This window comes from Emydura macquarii, unplaced genomic scaffold, assembly GCF_026122565.2.
Source record: "Emydura macquarii macquarii isolate MOO-44397 ecotype Brisbane River unplaced genomic scaffold, CSIRO-AGI_Emac_v2 contig_3220, whole genome shotgun sequence".
In the NCBI taxonomy this organism is placed as follows: domain Eukaryota; kingdom Metazoa; phylum Chordata; order Testudines; family Chelidae; genus Emydura; species Emydura macquarii.
In genome coordinates, this window is record NW_027133357.1 from 7807589 (window position 1) to 7830875 (window position 23287).

General features: G+C 50.6%; 1 protein-coding gene across 4 annotated transcripts in view; it reads right to left on the reverse strand.

Moving 5' to 3' along the window:
• Window positions 1–2584: 2584 nt before the first annotated feature.
• The window catches only part of TFEB (transcription factor EB), a 48652-nt gene continuing 27949 nt past the window's right edge, over window positions 2585–23287 (reverse strand). For 3 of the 4 annotated variants that reach the window (XM_067531837.1, XM_067531838.1, XM_067531836.1), the window contains exons 2-9: window positions 15676–15920; window positions 15320–15574; window positions 14895–14975; window positions 12361–12490; window positions 12070–12126; window positions 10869–10944; window positions 10020–10167; window positions 2585–8197 (exon numbers count right to left, since the gene is read on the reverse strand). In XM_067531837.1, the coding sequence (XP_067387938.1) occupies window positions 7760–8197; window positions 10020–10167; window positions 10869–10944; window positions 12070–12126; window positions 12361–12490; window positions 14895–14975; window positions 15320–15574; window positions 15676–15870 (1380 nt within the window). In that variant the 5' untranslated portion in view covers window positions 15871–15920 and the 3' untranslated portion in view covers window positions 2585–7759. The remainder of the gene's footprint in view (window positions 8198–10019; window positions 10168–10868; window positions 10945–12069; window positions 12127–12360; window positions 12491–14894; window positions 14976–15319; window positions 15575–15675; window positions 15921–23287) is intronic. The other variant, XM_067531839.1, reaches the window with a different exon arrangement.

Consider the following 23287-nt stretch of genomic DNA (forward strand, 5'->3'; position numbering starts at 1 on the left):
TTCCAGTTCCTTTCATTGATTTCTTTGTAGAAGGCTAGTAAGCTCCAGCTTCAAATCAAAACCTGCAGAGGAATATAAAGCTCTGGAACAGCTATGCCGACAGCACCATCTTGTGCTCCCAAGTCACAAGTGCAGCATGTTTCAAATGTAATAATAATAATGCACCTGTATAAATAAAGGATCCAGCTTTGCTCAGTGACAAGCATCAAGGGGCAAAAATTACATCCTGGAAATGGTCCTGAATGATGGATGCGGACACAGATTTCTCTACCACCAGATGTATTTGGATCTCAGGATGTATTTATATTAATGCATAAAAACTGTAGTATCATCAGGGAAAACGTGTGGGGAGGGGATGTGTGCAAAGAAATGTTTGACAAATGGAAGGACAAATTGAAGGGGATGATCCTGATCCCATTGAACCCAAAAGTACCAATGGTTGATGGCAGTCCGGATTCAAACACCAAGTCAACAGGTCATATTAAAGACAAAATTTACCATACTGGATGAAACCTGTGGTCCATCGACTCCAGCATGCTGTCTCCACCAGTCACCAGCACCAGCTTCTTCAGAGACAAAACCCCGTCATTATGGGACAACCTGCCTCCAGGGAAAGTTCTGCCTGACCCCAAAACAGGTAGTGGTCGGGCTTGTGTCCTGAAGCATGAGGATTTTGATCCCTTATGCAAAAAATATCCTATGTAGCTAACTGTGAACACCCTCATTATTCATGTAACTGACTTATCCTTCGGCTTGGAAGGATTCCATTTTTATTGGTAAATGCCAGTAAATGTTGATTTCACTGTATACACACAAACCAATGCAGAAATATTTCCATCGATAATAATCAAAATTTACAGCTAAGCAAAGTAATAATAATGCTGCTTTTAAACTTAATAGAAACAAAATCCAGCCATTTAGACTTTTATATTAGGCTTGTTATAAATGGACTAGCAAACTAATAGTAAAAACAGGCATGATTTGTTGATTTAAGGATATTTACTGTGTATATTTTGATATGTGATGCTGACAATTTGTGTTTTGATGGTTTATAAAGCTAACTTTTTAAAATGTCATTGTCTTCCATCAGTCACTAATTGTCTGACACCCTCCTAATTTCTTGCAACTGTGAAAATTAAAGTAGATAAAAATCTAAGAAAATGCTTTAAAATAATTATCCATCAAAATTATTTTAATTAATATGAAGTTCTGCCAAGCCTATTTATCCTCTAATTAAATCCTACTAAACTCTTGGTCTCTGTGATGTCCTCTGGCAATGAGTTCCATAGATTCTGTTTTGCGTAAAAAAGCATTTACTTCTTCGTATTAGTTTTTGTTACCTTTCCATTTTAGTGAATGGCTCCTTGTTTGTGTGTGACAAGAAAGGGTAAATAAAAGCACCTGATTTCCCTTCTTATTCATTATTTTGTACTCCTCTATAGTGTCCCCTCTTATTAATCTCCTCTATAAACAAAAGAGGTCCTGTCTTTTCAATCTCTCCAGGCTTCTAATCATTTTCACCTCCCACCTCAGAACCTCTTCTATTTCTGCCCTTTTTTTTTCCCCACATAGGGTGACCAGAACTGAACATAGTACTCCTGGTCAGGCTGGTTGAGTTTCCTTCCAATGTCCTTGCTCTCCTGAATTGCTCTCTTTACTCCCTGGCAGCCCACCAGACCCCTGATTTTCACAGTGGACTCGCCTCCCTTACCTTAATTGGACTTGCTTCCTTTACCATCCTACAAAGGTACAGCAGTTAGAGCAGAACTGGAAGTCAGAGTCTCAGAACTACAGACTCGTTGTGGGACAGGCTTTCAGAAGAGCTCAGCTCTCATTTAGACAACCAATTTAAAAAAATAAATAAATAAAAAGATTTTTAGCCCCCAGCAGTTCCCCTTGTGACACTCACAACCGGATTTTCAATAACTCAGCACTCAACATGGGCAGGGCTCTTCCAAAAATCGGGCTACTCACTCAGGTGTCTAAATTATTTCAGAGAGTACTATAGAGTTTGAGGCAAAAGGGAGCACCAGACTCTCCTGCATATCCCAGGCCATTCCATTTCCCTGTAATACTTCTATGTTGAGCCCATGACTTCAGTTAAACTAAAGCATTCTAATCCTCAGGAGACTAAACTGTTGAGTGCCACAGATAGAAACAAGGAGAGACCGAGGTGCCACCAATACCTGAGACCCCTGCGATGGTAGGGAATGGATTAGGTGAGACATGGCCAGATGATCCCAGCAGGCAAATCACACCCTATGCAGGGGAAAGAAAAAACCCAAGATCCCTATCAATCTGACTTGGGGGGGGAATTCCTTCTTGACCCCATGTCTGGTGAACAGAGCTCTCTGGAAAATCTGGCCCTGATTATGGGAGATGAGCCCTTCTGAAAATTCTGGCCCATGTCACCTTGGACAACTCACTTCCCTGCTTTGTGCCTCAGTTTCCCCCTCTGTAAAATGGGGGTAAGTGTTAGCGATTTGCTTTCATGAGCTCTCTGGGATGAAAGCTGTTGTGGAAATGCATGGGATCGCCTTCATTTCTGCCCTTTGCCCCACACAAATAAACCCCTACACGGATAGGCTGTAAATAAATATATTTTAATGATTTTTTCCCCATTCCAGGTCATTCTTTTGAACATTTATTTAAAAAACAGTAGTAAAATTTTTGAATCAGAACAGTGCAATAAAAAACAAACACAAAAGAGATGAAAAATCCACAACTGTTCTCTCATGGCATGGAGAGCGCCCTGCTTCTCACACTGGCTGGAGCAGGGAATAATGGTGCAGTACGCTCTGCATCCCATAGCCATGACCCGAGCGCAGTATATACTGTATCAGATAGACAATGACCCCATTTTGCATACAGCACACACCGCAGCGCTCAGTCAATGAAGCATGCCGCACTACGGTATATACTAGTGATGAGGAGCACTTCAAGAAGTCTCTGGCTAAGATGTTCCAAAGTGACAAGTGATTTTGGGTACCCAACTCAATGCACCTTAAAGGGGCCTGATTTTCAGAGGACAGGGTGCTCAGCACTGTCTGAAAATACAGCACCCAAAATCACCAGTCGCTTTTGCAAATCTTGGCTTCCGAGCTTTACCATCCCAAATTCACGTGCTTTTCGGAGACTACTGGGTCCGGATTAGACCAGACATTTTATGATGTCAGATCTTCCCACGCAAATCTCGGCTGCCAAAGGCTGGGAAAACGTTTCACTAAATGACATCACTTCCTGTCCCAACCACCGACAGGAAGTGTAAAGGCCTGCCACGTTTCAGACTTCAAGAAGAAAAAAGTCAAGTGATTCAAGCTGACATTTTAAGCGAAGGTTACATAGGTGCCCATCCCTAGTATATACCATGTCCTGAAGCCACTCAAGCACACGGCATAACGCACTCTATATACCGCATCCTGTGTTTGCTGAAGCATGCCGTGAAGAGTGCAGTTATAACACAGAATCAACCTGCTGTGGGTTCAGAAAGAACTTTGGGTTCAAACCAGGTTTATTTTTCTCTCTAAGAGACTCACCTCTCAGCCATCTGGCCATGGCTCCGCCAGGACTTGCTACAACAGTGGGCCCAAACTTTTGGGGTTGCACCCCACCCAACCCAGGAGCTGCAATTAGGAGATGGCCCAGGAGTCTGGGGCCACAGGGCCTGGGCTGGCTAGGAGAGGGCCCAGGAGCCAAGATGGGGGCTGCAGTAGGGGGAGTGGGGCTGGAGTGGAGATGGGGGCAGAGCAGGGCTGGGTGGCAGTTCCTCCCCACCCCCATGGGGGCTATCCTAGGCCCGCTGGACCCCCTCTCCCCTCGAAGATTCCTCCGTGATCCCCTGGGAGGCATACCCCAGTTTGTCCTAGAATTTGATTCTCATCCCACTGGGTATGGCTCCCCACCCACCCTTCCCAGCAGCCTTACCCCAGTTCACTGGCTATAACACCACCAAGTCTTCCTAGACACCCTCCTCTCTGCCTACTAGAAATTTCTGACCATGCGTCAATGCCACGTGGTGATTCCAGTATCTGCTGGGGTTTAGCCTACATCTGGAAGGGCTACATGTGCGAGGCTCAGAAGACATGCAGCGCATCCGTAGGCACTTAGGGTGGATCTATAAGGTTCTGTAGGCTCTGCTGCAGAAGACGCACGCTGCCCACCTGCAGGCACTTAAGCGGAAGTCCACAGGACTCTCCGGGTGACAGTCCAAGTGTGTGCAGGGACACAGGGCGTCCACACAGACGCTTGCATGGCGTAAAGGAGTCTATAATGGCTGCATCGGAGGATGCCCACTGCACATCCCTAGGCACTTAGCACGAGTCTACTGTCCTGCTCTGAAGGATGACTCCTGTTTATTTAGGCACGTAACAATGGCACGCAGAGGGGGCCAACGCCCTGGTTTAACAGACACCCATCACACATCCCGCAGGCCCCCCTCCCTGAAAGATGCACAGAAGATCCTGTCCACTTGTCTCCTGCAGAAGCCCTGCATTTAGGCCACTGACATCTGCAGGAACTCCCCTTGGTGGACTCTTATCTCAGGGCAGTGGCTAGTCGTTCCACCTCCTGCTACCAAAAGCACAAATACACGGGCAAGGGAGCGTAAGTTGGGGACTTCCCTTTCCCTTGCTCTACACGGACTCTCCTGACTGCCAGCAGTTGGGACTCACCTTCTCTAGAGGTGAAAGGGGAGCTGCTCTCTCTGTCTTCTTCCTTCTCTCACTTGCTTTTTTTGCCACTATATGCAAATGTCACTTTCTCCTGACACTCCTCACGGTAAGCTTGGGAGATGCCCACACCCTGGAGACCATCTCACTCCCATCACAGACCCACGCTTGCCCCAGAGCTGTACCCTTTGGTCACGTTCACACTCCAAAACCCCAGGATCCAATTCATGAGCTCTTTCCTTCTCAGCGAGTTGACAGGTTGAGTTTTCCCTTATGATTTTAGGTCCTAGCCTAGCACCAATCACCAGGATTTGAAGTCAACAGGTCTGTGTGTGTGTGTATGGGCAGGGGTCCCACCCACGCAGTTCTCAGTACAGAATCAGGGCTGGAGATGGGGCCTGAACTATAAAGCCTGGATCCAAGCGTGCCTGAACTTTTAAGATTGGGATCCAGACTTTTCAATGTGAACCTGTTACATCTTTCTCCAGTAATGAACCCCAACACTACAGCTTGCCATAGCCTTACTGCAATACTTAGGGCAGCTCCTGGAGTATAATGTAGTATCATTACTAAAGGTTCCCCCCATCTTCCTCACATGCCCCTTGGGCTCTTACTTTAGAATACTGTGGTATTTCCTTTTAAATAAAAGTGATTCCCCTCACTGCTTCTTCCCCACCCCAATTCCCCCTGTGGCTGTGCTGACAACAACACGGAGAAAGCAGAAAAATGATTCAGCTACTAAGCTGTGCAAAGAAACTCTTCAGTGGTTTAGCTCTTTAGGCTAAAAACTACCCGAGGAGGAGAGGGGGATTGGCTCTGAGACGCCAAAGACAAAGAGCCCTGGCTAAGATTTTGGCAATCGTTACCAACATCCAATCATCCTCCTGCTTCACACCAGGATGGTTGACCTGTTACCCAGTCTCTACACCTGGGCCCAGCTACCGGTTTACATGAAGGATCCAAAAGACACAGTATAAAGACCAATTTGCCTTCGGTCTGAAGAGCCTCAGCCCAGAATTACGATGATGTGAATGGATCAGGAGCCAGTCCCAGTCATTTTGAAGGAGTCTTTGATTCCATTCTCTTAATGGACCAAATCATGTTTTGGTCAGGGATGGAAACATCTATCCTTCACTTCCCATCAGCGAGGACACGGCTTGGGTTGCCAGAAACATGGAAGCAACTGAGGAGGGGACGGAGGGAGGAAGAGGAAGACAGAGCCACAGTGAGGACACCAAACAAGCCTTTCCCCAAGCAGAAGAACTCCTGCATGTTTCCTTTTGAGCTGGGCAGGGCTAATTTCCGGGCTTACAAGGATACCTCACCCCGTGGGAGACAATCCAGAACATGAAGACACAGGAAGCCGAAGCTTGTCGGAGGGAAGAGGGCTGTTTTTAACATTCCCTGGCAGGCCCTTGTCAGAGGGATATTGGTTCTGGGATCAAACCCACAGGAGAAGGCGGCATGGGTCATCGGAGCACCCACCTGAGATTTAGAACCCCAGGCTCCCCCTATCACTGACTGCATTGCAGAGCGCCTCAGTGCTGCCCAAGAACCCTGTAGAACAGAGACCATGATCTGCTCCTCTTCAGAGCCAAGCTGATTGACCGGCGAGATCAGATTCCCACCCCTCTCCCTTCCCCCGTAACTTCTCCCAGCTTCTCCACCTGGCTGGGTTTGTGCTCAGTTGCTTTTCTTTTTTAAGGGCAGAAAAATTCCAACCCATGGACACTTCACCAGCAAGTGTATGGGTCCAGGTCACTTGACCTCACGTGGCCATCTTCCACGCATTCGTGTGGGCGCTGAACACACCGAGCCAAACCCAGAGGCCCCTCGTGAAGCAACCACCATATTGCTACTTTTAGCCTGCTAGTTTGGACCCAGCTAGCTCATGCCTGCCTGGGCCGGGAGCCTCGCTCCCAGGCTCTCAGCTGTGATGTGGACACCCCCCCCCCCGCTTTAGGTGCATTTGAAAATGCTGCCCAATTGTGCAAAACCGCAGGCACCGATAAGTGCGGGTGCAAAATCAGAAGCTTGTGTCCAAAAACCATCAGGGGGGGGGTTTAATTCCAAACCAGGTACCCACTGATGGTTTGGACGAAATATCACTTGCAAGCTTCAAGACTCATCTGAACAGACTAAGAGGAAGCAAAGATGCGCCCCAGCCGCCATCCCAACCCCCTGCCCTTTCAAGGGTTCTGAATCCATTTCCGAAGTTTCCGGTCCCATCTCTAGCGGGGGCGGAAGATGAGTGGGCCTCGACAGGCCCATTCTCCAAGCCGGTGCCTTTACAAACCCCAGTGACAAATAAATGAGCCTGTCGCATCCAGCTCCTGCTCCCGGCTTTGAAAAAGTCCCTCTGGTATCACAAAGGACTTGTCTACACTCGCAGTTTTTGTTGCTCAGCGGGGTGTTTTTTTCACACCCCTGGGCGACAAAAGTTTGTAGACAAGCCCTAAAGAACTTGTTCAGATTCCCCTCCGCCTCTGCAAGGAGCCTTGAGAAACACACCTCCCCTTCACCATGGCGACCACACCCTCCTTCCCTGAAGCTGCACAGCCCTGCCTGAAAAGGAAAGGGGAAGCCCAACGTGGGATCGTGGCCGGCGTCCTCAGGGTGACCGCGCTGGCTTGGGAAGACTTCGAGGGAACGCAGGGTCACGCGGTGAAGCTTGGCGGGATTGCACCAAGGAGCTCTGAGCGGCAAGCCCCCTATTATCCTCCGCTGGTACTTGAACTCTCCTCCTCATATCTGACAGACGGGCTTTCAGCCTCCACTCCTTGCACTGCGTGTGGCTTGCAGGAAGTTTGCTGAAAGGCAAGGCAGCTGAGCTGTAAATCTATGGTCATTCCAATGCAGTGGCAAGCCACGGAGCTCCGCTCAGTTAATGGCAAAAGAAGAAAGTTTGCAGATCAAATTGTAGCAATATGGGTCTGACTTCCCCAGTGACTGTGACAACCATTGCATAGAGAAATGTATTTCTATGTAGGCTCAAGTGCCAGTTGGGGTCTTCTTGGGTAGGGAAGGGATGTGTGTCTTCACTGACAATCCTCACTCCTCGTCCTTCACCCCAGGCTCTGAGCGGCTCCTCATCACAGCATGTCGGCATCCTCCATGCTGAAGCTGCTCCTGCGACTGCTGGCCTTGGAGGCCTCGGGGGACATGGCGGAGAACAAGGGGTCAGAAGCCAGAGGTAACATGGTGTCCTCCATCAGCATCAAGTCCAGCTCCTTCTTGGATAAAGAGGGGAAAGAGACATTGTGGCCGGGATCCAGCGGGTCGTGGAACCCTCTGGAACTATCGTCGAAGCTCAGGCTGTGAGTAAAGTCCAGCTGGTAGGGAGACGGAGGCGGCGGCAGCAGCTGCTGCTGTGTCTCCTGGTCTGGATGTAGCTGAGGCTGCTGAGGCTCCATTGACCCGTCCTCTCCAGTCTCTTCTTGCTTCACGACCTGCTGTGCTAGTTCCACCAGGTTCACGCCGGAGGGCGAGGAGGCTGGCAGCCCATGGAGGCGAGCCTGCATCTCCAACTCCTGTAGGACACAGCACACAAGCAAGGAGTCCTTACTCGGGACACAACAGAGAAAGGGAGGGAGCTGAGACTGTCTGGTATCACTGACTGCCTTGTGGGGAACCCTCCCCCCGCCTGAGAGCTGAACTGACACGATCCAGCAGCCGGGCACAAGGGGTGAGCAGTGCCAGCATCAGGTTAAGGACCATAGGTTTACAAAGCCACCAGCGTGGACGCTACAGGACAAAACAGTCCAAAGTGGCTAGCGATTCTGGGCCTCTGACTTGAGACGCCTTAAAGAGGCCTGATTTTCAACAGCGCTGAGCCCCCGCCCCTCTGAGAATCAGGACCATTAAAGATCTCTTAAGTTGGGTGTTCTTGACCACTTTGGCCCTGGCCACCACTCACTTCGCTCTGTGGTTAGTCCCACCTCTTCCCAGTGCCACTGCGTGGTTCACTTCAAACCTTCGCGCTGCTCCTCCCCCGTCAAACGTCCCTCTCAGGGGACAGAACTGGGGAAAAGGCCAGATGGAGAAAGCAGACAGCTGGGGACCTTGAGAGAGGAGTGAAGAGATTCCAGGGAAAGAGAGAAGGAGGAAGAGGCAAAGAAGAAAACAGGACTTCGAAGTTTAACTCATAAAAGTCCCCAGTCCCGGCCAGGTTTGTTATTCCGTAGCCTGAATTCCACTGGTCAGCGATCCAAGGATGAGGTGAGGCAGACACTGCGGGCTCACTGCTGTAGTGCAAACAGGCTACTCGCTACCCTACATGAAATCCCCTGCTAAAGTTGGATCCAGCGTCCCTATCCAGGAAGCACCAGGTACCATAAACCTTAGGGCAACCGTTTCAAACCTGCGGGCCTAGTGATCCTCCTAAATCCACACTGAAGCTCCTTAAACACCTCCCCTTAGGTACTCAGATATGGATTGGGAGCCTGCCATCATCAAATAGGTTTGAAAGCATCAGCCCAAGTGCCACTGCCCGGGAAGCACAGGCCTCCCCCCAGCAAGTATAGCCATGAACACAACAAGCCAGGCCCCCACGCAAACCCCCCCGAGCTGCAAGTTGTTCCTTGTGGTGAGTGGAATCTCCCCCAGAACTGCTCGCCCCTCCAGTTTCCGCCTGACCTCCCCGTCACTGGTGGGCAAGGGTCAGCTGCAAGCCCAGGGCCTGGCCTGCAAAGTGGGTCTCACGAGTTGAGCCCCACTGATGTCAACAGGAACGGCAAGCAAGCATGTGGGCAGGAGCAGGCCCCTAACGAACCTACACGTCTGCAGAATGTTAGCCATGCAAAGCAGCATTGCGGGGGGCCTGATACAAACTGAAGTCAGTGGGAATCGTCAGTGACTTTACTAGCTTTGGGCTCAGTGCTTGTGCGTGCAAAGGGACAGAGAATCTCAGTGATGCCAGTGTGACTCCGGAGGGACTCCATTTAGGTCAGTGAAGTTGCTCCAGTTTCAAGGCCATAAAGGAGAACAGAATCTAGCCCAGACCCTTGGTGAAGGGGCAAGAACAAAACCACTGATCTGAGCCCCTGCAGGTGTTTTAAGGTGCATCCACACTGCAAGAAAAAACTCGCGGCACTGAGTCTCAGAGCCCAGGTCAACTGAGTCGGGGGTCAGGTTGACAGGCTAAATAGTGCAGGGTAGGTCAGGGTTTCAGAGCCCAGGCTACAGCCCAAACCTGCACGACCACACTGCAATTTTTAGCATGCAGCTCAAGCCCCGTGAGCCTAAGTCAAATGACCCAGATCAGCCGTGGCTATGCCGCAGGTCTTCTATTACAGCATAAACATACCCTTGGGCTGGGTTAGCATGGAGAGATGGGGGAAGGCAGGAACCCACCTGAATACGGATCAGTAATTGTTTATTCGTCATTTCCAGACGCCGAGAGTGATTCTCCAGATCTCGTGACCGCTGCAGGTCCTTCTGCATCCTTCTGATGTAATCAACTGAGGCCTTCAGGATGGTGCCTTTGTTCCAGCGTACATCCCTGGGATAGAATATGGGAGAAGTCATTACAATCTACACTATCAGCTCCTTCTAACCAGCTCCGAGGTCCAGACAAGTTCCGCAGCATGCCACTATACTGACATGCCTCTTTGCAAACTTAATGCCCTGAATTACCTCCTGGACCTATGCATGTAAGGGATGGCACTGGCCTGGGCCAACACACACATACTATTATCCCAGCCTTGTGAGACCTATGACAACACTGAGCACCAGACTCAGAGGGAATGTGATGTGGGACCAGACACTGACACCCACCCATCCAGTCTCAAAGCAGTTGCCCAGCTGTAACATCAGACGAAGGAATGAAAATTCCCAGTGTGTGCAACAGAAGTTAACTCAGCACTGGAACAACCTGTTACCAGGAAATAGCAGACAATCACCTACACCTAGTCCATCCCCTGCCCAGGGCAGGCTTGTTCGCCACAGTAAATTATCAGGTGCTTTGTCCAGTCAAGTTTTACATGTTCTAAGCAATGGGACTCCCCCGGTTTCTCTGGGACGAATACTTGAGAGTTGCCATTAGGAAGTTTTCTCCTGAACTATAGAATAAGTTTCATCCCACATGGTGGTTTCATCCACCCCTTGGGACCACCCTTAACAATTCCTCTGCCACGCGCCCATCAAATCCACGTGGGACATCTCAGAGATAATGGGACTTCTACGGCATGCGGCGATACTTACAGATCATTGGCTTTGGGAATCAGCATTCCAAGTTCTTTGATGCGGTCGTTGATGTTAAACCTTCGTCTTCTCTCGACTAAAGGGAGGAAAGGGAAAGAGATGGAAACTGACTCAGGTTTAGGAATTTGAGACCAGCCTCAATGCCCTGCAGCCTATTCACACGCTCAGCCCCGCACTCTCCCCAGTCTGGATTATGGGAACCCCAGAGAAATTCTCCTCACCTGGCTTTGGAGCAAGGGACATTCAAAAGCTGGCCTGTCCCCATCACCCAAACATGCACCCTCCAGCTCTGGAGGACTGCAGTTCACATGTGATCAATTCCACGAGCACAGGGAAGTTGGAGGTGGGGTGGCAAAGGTCTAGATGGGAAAACAGTCAGTGGGCAAGGGATGGTTTAGAGAGGAGGATGGGTTGCAGGAGGCAATGGGTAAAGGAGAGGTGGTTGAGGGTAGAATGGGGTGCCCTAGGCGGTGTTGGGTATGACAAGGGGACTCGGAGGTGGGGTGGAGAGATCTAGGGTGTTCTTTAGCATAGACCAAGAGCTTAGCACTATTCAAAGGATGAGACATTCTATGGATCAAGAGAACATTAGAGTTATTAGACCTGGCACAAATAGCTAAGGGATACAAACCCTCAGGGCCTGACAGGGGTCATGAAGAAACTTCCCCGACAGCAGGTTATCCCATAACCGTCCAGAAAGGAGTGCCTCATCTTACTTCGATGGTAAGATCTTTGGCGCAGGAACCGGCTCTTGGTCTGTTTGCACAGCCCCCTAGCACCATGGGGCCTGGTCCATGACTGGGACAGGGACTATTCCCCTTGTTCTAGGTTTGTAAAGGCCCTAGCACAATGGCTGCCTGGTTCACGACTGGGGTCCCCGACACTATCGCAGCAAAAATAAAACAGCATCAATGATGGGGTTTCTTGTGCCTTTCTCTGAAGCATCTGACACTGGCCATTGTCAGACAGGGCACTGGGTTAGATGGGACCCTGCTTGGATATGCTGGGAGGATTCCTATACGCCAGGGACAAGAGGTGTTAGGTGGAATGGATCGTTCAGACGGATGAGCAGGATGAAGGTAGAGTGAAAGGGATACCAGAGATACAGACAGAGGGGCCTGCAGGAAAAGAATGGTGGGTGGGCTAAAGGGAATGAGGGCAGGAGACCCGGCCATGCAGCTAGAACGAACCATCCACTCACTCAGATTGTGATTGTCCTTCTTCTGACGCTCTTTAGCCAAGGCGCGGCTCTCATCATCTACAATAAAGACGCAAGAGGTCACACCAAGCCAGTTACAGAGCGACTTTTTCACACCAAATCTCCCAGGTAACAAACCGGCACCACTTGGCACCTAAGTCCAACAGGCTGGGCAGGATTCTGCATGACCCACACCCCATGTAACCCTCGCTACCATCAGTAGCACGAGCATTGACACAGGATTTGGCCCGACATGACTGACACAGACACACACAGGCTGCAGCTGGAACTCACATGCGTTACCTGTCAGTTCTCTCTTCTGAGTGAGGTCGGCGGGGCAGGAACTACTGGTGACACCCACCAGAGAGGCTGTCAGCTGGGGGTCACCACTATATACATTCATGTGACTGCTGGACGTTGGAAGCTGAAAAAACAAGAGAGCATGTGACTGGTTTGGTTCTGGTCCTGGAGGAGGAGGGGGAGATGGGATCAGAAAGCTGGCTCGGGGCCAGCTCTCCAGTAGGATTCCAAATCACAAGGGCTAGCATGAAGGGCAGCACAATCTAGTGGACTGAGCATGCAACTGGGAGCTTGGAAACTCCTGGGTTCTGCTCCCTGCTCTGCCACCGACTCTCTGTGGGTGAGTCACTCCACCTCTCCATGCCTCAGTTTCCCTATGTGCAAAATGAGGATAAGGCTACTGACCTAACTCATGAGGGGCAGGGTGGTGGTGGCTGTGACACTGAATGCATCAGGCTGAGATTTTCTATGGGAGTTACTGACTTTCGCCAGGCACTAGGCACTAACTCCCTTACGTGCCAACTGAAGACCCCAGCTTTAACATTTATAAAGCGCTAAGTAGCATCATGATATATACTCATGATGGGATGGAAGAGAAGGAAAGGGAGGAGGGTCTTAAAAATCAGTCAATTTTCACCTTGCCATGGTGCCTTCCATCCAAGGATAGGACCTCAAAGAACATTCAATAAAGCCTTACAAAACAGCCTGGGAGTTAGGTATCCCTATTTTACAGATGGAAAAACTGAGATACTGAGGGGTGAAGTGACTGAATCAAGAACGGAAATCGAGACTCCTGATTCTACAGCGCTAACCACTAGACTGTGATCCTCACAGTTAGCCCAGAAGTTCACGTGGTAGCAGCCTGCCCGATGGATTCAGGCTCCAATTCTGTGGATGATGAGGGACTGTCACAGCTGCACATAATCTTTTTTTTTTTTTTTTTTTAATTTAAACTCAAGACTGGAATTCTTTTTAAAAACCACGCTTTAGCTCCAGCACAAGATATGGTCTAAACCAGTAATACTCAGACAGACTCACGAGTTGCAAGTGGCTCTTCAATGTGTCTCCTGCAGCTCTTTGCAGCACATGGTTATTAAAACACCATGTGATGTAATTACTAAGCACCCTACGTTATTAACCAATCAGGATGCTTTTGCTATGTTATTAACCAATTGCAGTTGATAAAATAATACTACTTGGTCAGTCCTTTTGCTGTGAAAATAATATTATATATTATTAAACTAGTTATTTCCCCTGCCATACTGTTTAAATATGACTCTATAGTACGATAGTAAATGAAACAATGAATTCACACGACTGACTCTTTCGAGTAATGTTGATCACTAACCTGGCTCCTGAACCATGGAGGTCTGAGTGATTTAGTCGGGGTTGGTGCTGCTTTCAGCAGGGGGTTGGACTAGATACCTCCTGAGGTCCCTTCCCACCCTAGTCTTCTATGATTCTATCACTGGTCTAGGTAACAGGAACAGCTAGGGGAGGTTCTACGGCTTGCGTTGGAGACAATGGCCGACTAGATGATCATAATGGTCCCTTCCGTACTTAGAATCTATTAAGCCCCCCCCACAACCCTTTGGGGGGCTCATTTGAAAGCAGGGGCCTAAGGAAATGGCACATGGGGTCACAGCAGTCAGTCGTGCCATTGCACTGCTCTCCCCTCCCCCAGCCCCCACACAGCAACGCCAACCTGATGTTTACCGTCTCTCGTTCAGGCTGCAACCAGCTCAGACTAGCACTTGTCGCTGACTTACCATGCAATAATAAGCACTACCACTGTAGGGCCTGAGCAGGGGGAGGGAGGCTCAGCCAGTTTGTACACACAACAGTGCATGATTTCCCACTGCCTGCTGGGCACTGGGCCAGGCAAGAGCCAGCGCAAACATACGGAGAGCGTGCAACAAAATCCCAGGCTGTGGCCTTGAGGGTCAGTACCAGTAATTGACACAGGAACACCACAGCTGGATAGACAGGGCTAGATTCTCAGTTCCAGCTGAGCTCCGCTTCGGACAGGAATTAAGGGGAGAGGGTGGTAGAGGTGGCTTCCTGCCTCCTGTGAGCCTCCCTGTATTTTGAGGCCAGCCAGAAGCCTGTCTGAGCCCCAGTGTGCGTTAGAGCAGCCTAGGTGGCTGCTCTAACTTACACTCTGCTCTCCACAGCCCTGAGGGGTTGGCCCGGCAGCTGAGAATAGCAAGAACACAGCAGTGCTCTGATCACGCCTCCTATGGCAGGACTGCTAGGCTGCGCTAATATACAGTGGTTACCATGGCTCTCAGCCACCAAGAGAAGGGGCAGACAGCCCCAGACGATCTGGCCCAGACGGTCTGAGTAGCAGAGTCACCACTCTCCCTAGAAGACCCTCTGCAGCGACCCTTCAGCTGGAAGAGCTCAGTCACCACTAACCCTACAGTGCATATTGCCCCTTAGCCACGGCATGTCAAATGCAGGCTCCTCCCCTCCGATGCCCCCTTCGAGTCAGGATAGCAGAGAGGAAGTCAATCAGACACACTCACAGTGTTGGGCATGTGCATTTCCGGGTTAATATAGCCCAAAACGTCATCCAAACGCATGATGTCATCAATGACCTCGTCCATCTGGAAGAGAAAGGTGCATCTTGATAGAGCACATGGCCAGAGGTGCGGGGTAAGTGGGTGAAAACGAAGGGACAGCTGAGGGTTTCCTCAGTTCAGTGATTTATTTTTCAATGCTAAGTGCTGACTTGTCCATGAAAAGCGTGATATACTAGCCAGGTATTTATATCCTACGTCCCAGAGTGTCTCCTGCTGGGAAATCCCAGCTCTCCTGCTCTGCCCCTTATAGTGCCTGCTACGGAGCGAAACCAGGACTGGAGAGACCCTGATCACATGCCGCTTTTAAACCCTTCACTTCCTCTCTCCTATTCACCCTGGTGCGCCATAAACCCAAGCCGTTTCCTCACCTCCCTCTCCGGGTTGGAGCTGATGTTGAGCATGGCCATGGGGCTGTTGGGGGCGCTGTTGCCGGCTGAAGAGGACATGACATGGCTGGGCCGGACACCAGGCGAGGCAGCAGGGGGAGGCTTTGGAGAGTGCCGGATGGGGCTGATGTGAGCAGCAAACTTGTTCCCGTAGGTTTCAGAGAGATACTCCTGGACCTTCTTGTCCCGTGACTTCTGCAGATGATACGTGGTGGGGTTCTCCAGGTACGACTGAACCTAAGAACCCGCCCAGCGGGCAGGGAAAACCGATTAGAGCTCTCATAATGGCCAAGACTTCCCCCAAAGGAGAGAAGGAAACCAGTCGGTCTGCACTGTACCTTTAAGACCTCTCCCGGCACGGCGGGCGGGGACTGGAACTGGACCGGAGTGTTGATGGCCGGCGTGGGGGCCACCGGCATCTGCTGCTGCTGCATGTAATGCATCACCGCCTGCTGCTGCATCCGCTCCCTCTGCTCCTCCTGCTGCGCTTGCTCCCGCATGAGCTGCATGCGCAGGCTGATGCGCGACGCCATGGCACACGTGTGGGGCAGGTCACAACTCTTCCAGAGGCACAAAGGAATTGCTGAGAGTGAGAGAGAGAGAGAGAGAGAGAGAGAGAGAAATGAAATGAGTTCGACCACAGCAAGGGCTGCGGTAGGGTTAAATGAAGCCCAAAGGACCCAGCTCTAATAGCAATGCTCTGCTCGCGGGCAGTGCCCGTCACCAAGATCTCTCCAAGTGCTTTAGGGTCAGTACTGTTTATCCCCATTTTACAGGTGGGGAAACAGAGGCACGGGGAGGCGAAGCAACTTGTCCCTGGCCACACAGAGTATTTATCTGTATGACAGCTGCATCCACAGCCCACTGGCATCTACCCCCAGTGGCATCCCAACCAAGATCAGGCCTCAGGCATTCCATAAGGATTGCAAGACTACTCTTATTGCAGGCAGAGTCAGCCTGTGATTATTTCCTGGGGAATCGTTCTGAAAAGCACAATACACGGATTAACTATTAGGACATTCGGTGCTGTATGTACACAACACAAGACCCTGCCCAGAAGAGCTTACAATCGAAAGACACAAGGCAAAGGAAGGGTTATTATCCTTGCTTTATACCTGGGGAACTGCGGCACAAAAACGTTGAACGAACCTGCATGCAGCCCGGGACAGTGTAAGGAATTGAACCGTGACCCCTTCCCTCCCCCAGTCTAGCTCACTAATCATTGTGTCAAACTGCCTCCCCGAGTCAAGAAATACCCTCTGAATCCCAGTCAACACTGAGCAGAACCACGCCTCGATCTCTGGGTCCCACCACAAACAAACAGCTGCAGCAATAAACCAAACCCAAAAAAAGGTGTACACACAAAAAAAGCCACCTGCTGTTTCCAGTGAGAGCTTCAAAAAATGGCCCTTTGGTTTGTAAAATCATGGGTAAAAAAAAAAAAACAACAAACAAACAAACAAACACAACAAAAAACCTAAATTTGGAGCCAAAAAATCATCATCTTCTCACCTTCAGCCATTGATCTGGAACGATCCACTGAAGGCGCTTGGAATAAATAATAGTCCCTAGTGCTCATCTAGTGTTTTTCATCAGGAGAGCTCAAAGCACTTTACAAAGGAGGGTACGATCATTATCCCCATTGAACAGATGGGGGAACTGAGGCACAGGGCAAGGAAGAGACTTTGCCCAAGCTCAGCCAGCAGGTCAGCGGCAGAGCTGGCAACAGAACCAGGTCTTCTGAGTCCTGGTCCAGTGCTCTATACACTAGGCTGTCCTGCACACCCCTCTCCCTCATTCACGGACACAAACCCCCTTCTCAAGGACCGCTGCTATTTCAAGGTACCAAAGGGATCACCCGCTGCTGGGGAGAGAGGCGGGATAAGGGAAAGAGGAAGGAAGAGTTTCCAGTGACTCAGGCCTGATGTTCTCCACCACACACGCCTTGTTCTATCTTAAGAAGACCATCTTCTGCTGGGGGACAGGAAATTGGGCCAAGATTTTCAAAAACAGGGGTCTAAAATGAGTCACCCTGGTTGCTATTTAGGCATCTAGATATGCGGGGCCAGATTTCCAGAAATGCCAGGCACCAGAAGGTTCTGTGGGTCAAGCAGCTGCTCACAGCCACCTATCTAATTAGGAGCCTAGGAGCCTCCCTTCAGGCCCCCTATTTCTTTTCAATCTCGGCCTTCGTCACTCTAGTCCCGCTGTGCTTGGTCTCGCTGCTGTCCCTGCTCCGGAAGAGGCAATGATTCAAGCCCAGACCCTGCGTGTACTCAGATGCCAATCTCTTCCATGACAAGCTCACTCCCCCTTGCTGTCAAAGCAGACCAGTTGGCAGAAGGACGGAGAGAGAGCTCCTAATCGGCGCCAGAGTGTGATAGGAGGGAGAGAAAGCAGGTGGAGGAAGAAAACCAGCAATGCGTGGAATCCTCGCAGTGAGGCAAATCCAGACCCAAGTCCTCACTGACCTTTATGGGCTGGTTTCTCCTGGAAGCTTGAAATTGATGCCCTGGATTGGAGGCACTTCCCAGCTCTGAGACAAGGGACCAGTCAGGTTTCCAGACAGTCCTTCCACCTACCACCACCCACACAGACCCAAGATTGCCTCTTATTTCCATGAAGGAGGGAGTGTGTTGGGGAGAGCTTCTGGGTGATGTCTCTATTGCTACAGGAGAAATCCAAGGGTGAGGAACCCAGCTATGGATGGGGGGCGGGGTGGAGGGGGGAGACCACAAAAGGAAAGACGAGAATAGGGCAGAGAGCAAAGAAAGAGAGCATAGAGCCACTTAGTTATTCCTGGATTTCAGGGGAAATCCCATTGACGTGCCGCTGGTGGGACCCAAAAGAAAGATACGTGAAAAGAAAGACGGCAAGACACAGAAAATCAGGAAGGAAGAGAGCCTTGCACAAGAAGTGGAATGACATGGCTTAACCCTGCACCCTCAACTTATTTAGCATGACCCACGCCCAGTCTCCCGTCTCCCCTAACCCCCGAGGTGCTCTCCATAGGATGGCCGTGGGGAGACTGTCAGGAGTAATTAAACCCAAAGCCAGAGTGAAACCTTAACCCTCGCACAATGCAAACAATGCCCCTTCTGTCCCACGAGCCTGCACGCAAGAGTCTGGAGGCGAGAGAGAGGCAGCACGAAGCTACGGAGAACGAGGCAGCCAGATACAGACAGGGCTCTTGTTTGTCCATACAAAGGGGATGGGAGCCCATTGAGGTTCAGTGAAGCAGTGCTAAAGAAGCCTGCAGAGAAGAGGGGGCTCCAGAGGGAACCGCCCTACCTGGGCCTTAATCTTTCTAAAGCACTGAGTGTTGTTGTCTCACCCGTCCTGCCAGGCAGGTACAGCTCAGTGTCATTAACCCCATTTTCCAGATAGGGAGTCACTCAAAGAGCTGGGACTAGAACCCAGGACTCCTGACTTGTGACCCTCTGTTCTACCCACTAGACAAGTGTTGCCCGAACGGTGGGTTGCAGGGAAGGTTCTAAGTGCATCACCACATCTCGGGCCAGATGAACCCATCACTGGGCCCTTGCCTAAGCAAACACCCTTCTTCTGGCCTGAGGCAGAAGGGGGTTTCCACAGAGGGGGGGGGGTGAAGTGAGCCCACCATAAGCCCATCAAGAAGGCAGGGTGGCCAGGCCAAATTTGAGTGAGTGGCACTGTGACACCACCCCCTCCGCGCAGAGCGGGGCCCAGCCCTGCGTGACAGGAGCAGCTCCATGAGTGCAGGGCAGGCTCACTGTCCAGCCCTCCCCTCTGCACCAGGCTGGGATCAGGGCTGCGGTGCCTGAGCAGAGGGTGCACATATGTAAGGGTCTCACAAAAAGAAGACAAGACGCAGGTCGGTGGGTCACCTTTGGAAAAGGTTTGGGAACCAGGGCACTAAATCACACCCCTGCAGGCTGTGGAATTGAACCCAGGGGAGGAGATGCTAGTAGAGATGAATAAGACGAGAGGTGCACAGTTCAGCAGCAAGTGGAGTGCACCTGGCAATGCAGGGAAGGGATGCTCCCTTGTATATTTGAAGTGGATTTTGAAGGAGCGGAGAGCAGTCCAGGGCAATGGGGTCCCTTTCCCACTCAGTCAAGACACACGACATTCCCATTCATTGAGACACTCCAAAGAGACCTAGAGAGGCCAAATACAGAGCAGAAACGTTCAGCAGGGGGAGAGGACTTGTTTAACTCCCATCCCACACAGTCCTCTGTCAGTGATTCACTTCTGACCCTGGCCTGGCCTGTCTTTTCTCCAAGGCTTGCACACACTAACATGTGGGAACTCATGATGCTGATAACAAAGGAAGTGGGAGGAAGGATGGTCTTGCGTTTAAGGCGCAAGCCTGAGAGCCAGGACTCCTGGGTTCCATCCGTGGTTTCAGGACCACAAGCAAGCCCCTTAACTTCTCTGCACCTCCTTCTCCCTGTTTGCAAAGCGAGGCTGATGCCACTTATCTAATGTGAAAGGTGGGGGGTACATGGAGACAGTCTGCACATCCGTATTTTTTTAAATACCATATCTTTGATCCCCAACACACACAAAAATCAACATCTCTGGAGAGTAACCCAATCCACAGGCCCAGATAATGACTTAAATTTATGGAGTGTTTTTCATTCAGAAAGGTCCCAGAACACTGATATTCTTAGGGGTGGGGCCTTGTCAAAACTGGGCTTAGAATGGAAACTGTCTCATCCCCTTCACTACAGAGTTGCTGCTGTATTAGCAATCAATTAACCCACCACTAAAATGCAGCCACCTCTGAAGCAAAATACAGGCAGCTGTTTAAGAATGTGCAATAACGGCACTGCATTTTGGAGAAAATGGGTCGAGTGGAAACTGCAAAGGGTGCACATTGAGGCAGGATGCAATTAGCCCAAAGGGAATTTGTCCAGGACATCTGGACTAACATCACAATGCTTGCAAAAAGAGCCATATATGTTCCAGGGGATAGGGCACTGGAGTGCAAATCAAGAGACATTTGGACTGATTCAGCTATGCCAAGGTCCTTGTGTGCCACTCTGGAAGCATAAAGGGACCTTACAGGAAGTGGAAAGGGCTCCTGAGAAAATACACTGCACGCCCAAGTGTGAGCTGGTGAAAGGGCTCCATACGGCCCTGCTCCCAGCATCTGGCATGGGGGGTCAGAGGCACTGGCAGAGTGTACTGTGCTACGGCTACTCTGCTCCCCATGGTCTGTAGGGGACTGGGCAGCCCGGGCAGAGCTCCAGAATACAGGCAGAGCAGGAGTGGCCTAAAGCCCCTTCCACTCTGGCAAAAAACAAAAAACGGAGTAATGGAGAATCAAGCCTTAGGGTCTAGTCCTGGCTTAGGCACTGACTTACTGTGTGACCTCATTTGGGCAAGTCAGCGTCCCGCTTTGTGCCTCAGTTTCTCCATTGGTAAAGCAGAGACAGTGATACTGACCGACCCACAGTTAGAAGAAACCCGAGGTCTATGGGGGAAGCAGCACTATGTTGGACAGATGCATTATTGTCTCTCCTCGGCACTTACATGGCCCTCATCAGTGCAGAATCTGAGCACCTCACTTTTTTTTTTTTTTTTTTTAAGCATTTCTTCTCACAACCCTCTGTGAGGTAGGGCACTGCTGTGATCTCTACTGGACAGAAGGGAAACTGAAGCACAGAGAGGCTAAGTGACTTGCCCAAGCTTTCACAGGAAGTCTGTGGCAGAGCAAGGAACCAAATCAGGGTCTCCCATGTCCCAAACTAGTACTCTAACCACCGGGCCATCCTCCCTCTCTAGTGACCCGCAGCTGGTCAGGCCCCGAGTTTTACGTCTCAGCCAAAAGACACAGGCCAAAAGTTTCACAAGTGACTAGCAGTTGGGGGGGGGGGGGGGGCCCAACCCGAGATCCCTTAAAGGGGCCTGATTATCAGACAGCACTGAGTCCCTCTGCCCCTTCATGGTGTCTCTAATTAGGCATCCAAAAGTTCTAGTCACTTGAAAATCCAGGCCAGGATCTATAGGGAAAAAATTGCACCTGCTAGTGGCTTGTTTCATCTTCTTTCCCCACTCACGCCGGGGCACAACCTGTGCCAACCTGATACCAATTTTTAAATAGGGAACAAAGAACAATCAGGGCATCAACCCTCTTTGTGAGTTAACTCACATCCTCTGCCAAAAGTAATGAGGAAAAACTTAAAGGAGAAACATATAAGCCAAACAACTTGGGTTTACTTAGGAATAAATGTAGCCAGACAAATCTGAAGGGTTCGTCTATTTAAACAAAATACATAATGTTAGACTAAGGGGACATGGTGGATACAATATATCTGGATTTCAATGAGGCATCTGATACGCAGTGCCACGCGATATCCTAAGGGGGAAATTAAATCAAGCCGGCTTGGACAGAAATACGATTACATGGATCAAAAGCTGGCTATTGAACGGTGAGAGGAAGGTAATTAATTATACGTGGTAGCTCATCTGGCTGGGAGGAGGGATGGGGAGAGAGGCCAATGGGGTCTCGCTGGGATGGGTATTAAGTGTCATTTTGTTTAGATGACTTTTGCAAACTATCTAGGAGGCAGAGCAAAAGACACAGATAAATTTGTAAGATGATGCTAAGCCTTGAGGGGCAGCAGAGTCAAGGGAAGTGCAGAGATAAATGCCACAGGGATTGAGAGATGATAGCAGAGTGGCCTGGAACTAATAAAATGAGGCTGACGATGAAGAAATCCCAGCTACTGCATGTGCAGAGTAATAATCCTGAACATCAAGTTTACGGTGGAAGGAAAAGCTTTATAAAGCGGCAATGACAACAAATCACATGTTCCCATCTTGAAGGAACCCAAAAGCCCTGTGTAAACTGCATCTAAATCACTTCCCTCGTCAGCCATCTCTGGGGTGGAAAGCAGCAGCTCTTTAAAAGCCACACAGCAACTCTACACAGCCAGGAGAGCAAGTGAAAATGAAACCATGAACTCCCCGAGGATTTTGCACAAAATATACGCCATGCGCACTTTGGCAATGAAGCTGCTAATAATCCCTTCCACTGAGGACAGGCTGGCTTGGAGAGACTGGCAGGAGAACAGAGCCTTGAGTAGCTGCTCCGGAACCTTTGTGACGAGAGCGGGTCTCAGTCCACTTCCTTGCAGACCGATGCACGGCACAGAACCCACCATCCCCCAGGCCAAGAACTGACTGAGGGGCCCAACTCCCTTCTCACAAGCACGCGCGGGTCCCCTTGGGCCAGGGCCGAGGCACTGTAGGAAGGGGAAGCCCGATGGGGTGGGGAGAAGGGACTAGGAAGAATGGTGCTGCCACTGGTGGAGCCGTTGGAGGCTCTTAATTTGCATCCCCAGCTACCACCCAAGGCCGGCAGGGGCTGGAAGCGCCCAAAGAGGAGAGGGGAAGAAGCTCATTTGAGCCTCAGTTCAGATGGGCCTAGAGGTGAGCAGGACAGGAGGCAGAAGAGTAGGAAATGAAGGCACAGAACGGCTGTCCCCCTAGGACAATGGTTCTCAACCTATTTACCACTGTGGGCCGTATCAGTGGTTCTCGCTGCACAATATGCATACTACCTGTATGGCCCTGAGAATGTCACATTGGCCGCAGCTGTGTGCTGACTGTGCCATGAGTGGCCCCAGCCCACAGGTTTTGTACCACTGCCCTAGGGCATTGGGGAAACTCTGCATCAGCTCCACGGTGAGTCTGCCTCTCGCTGCAGAAGCAGAGGCAGGGCCCTCCTGGATGCCGGCAACCCACTCTGGGCCCTTTGGAGACAGAACAGGGCCCAGAGGAGGGGGGCGGAGGGGGTCATATGACATGCGCCGAGCCATGACCACCCACCTCAAATTGCTATGCAGGCTTTTCCCAGACAGTCACTGAAACACAAAGGTGCCTCCCTTCCTGCCCCAGACAGAGTCTGTATGCTGCTGCAGCCCACAGTCCACGCTCCCGTGGGAGCAGGCCCAGGCA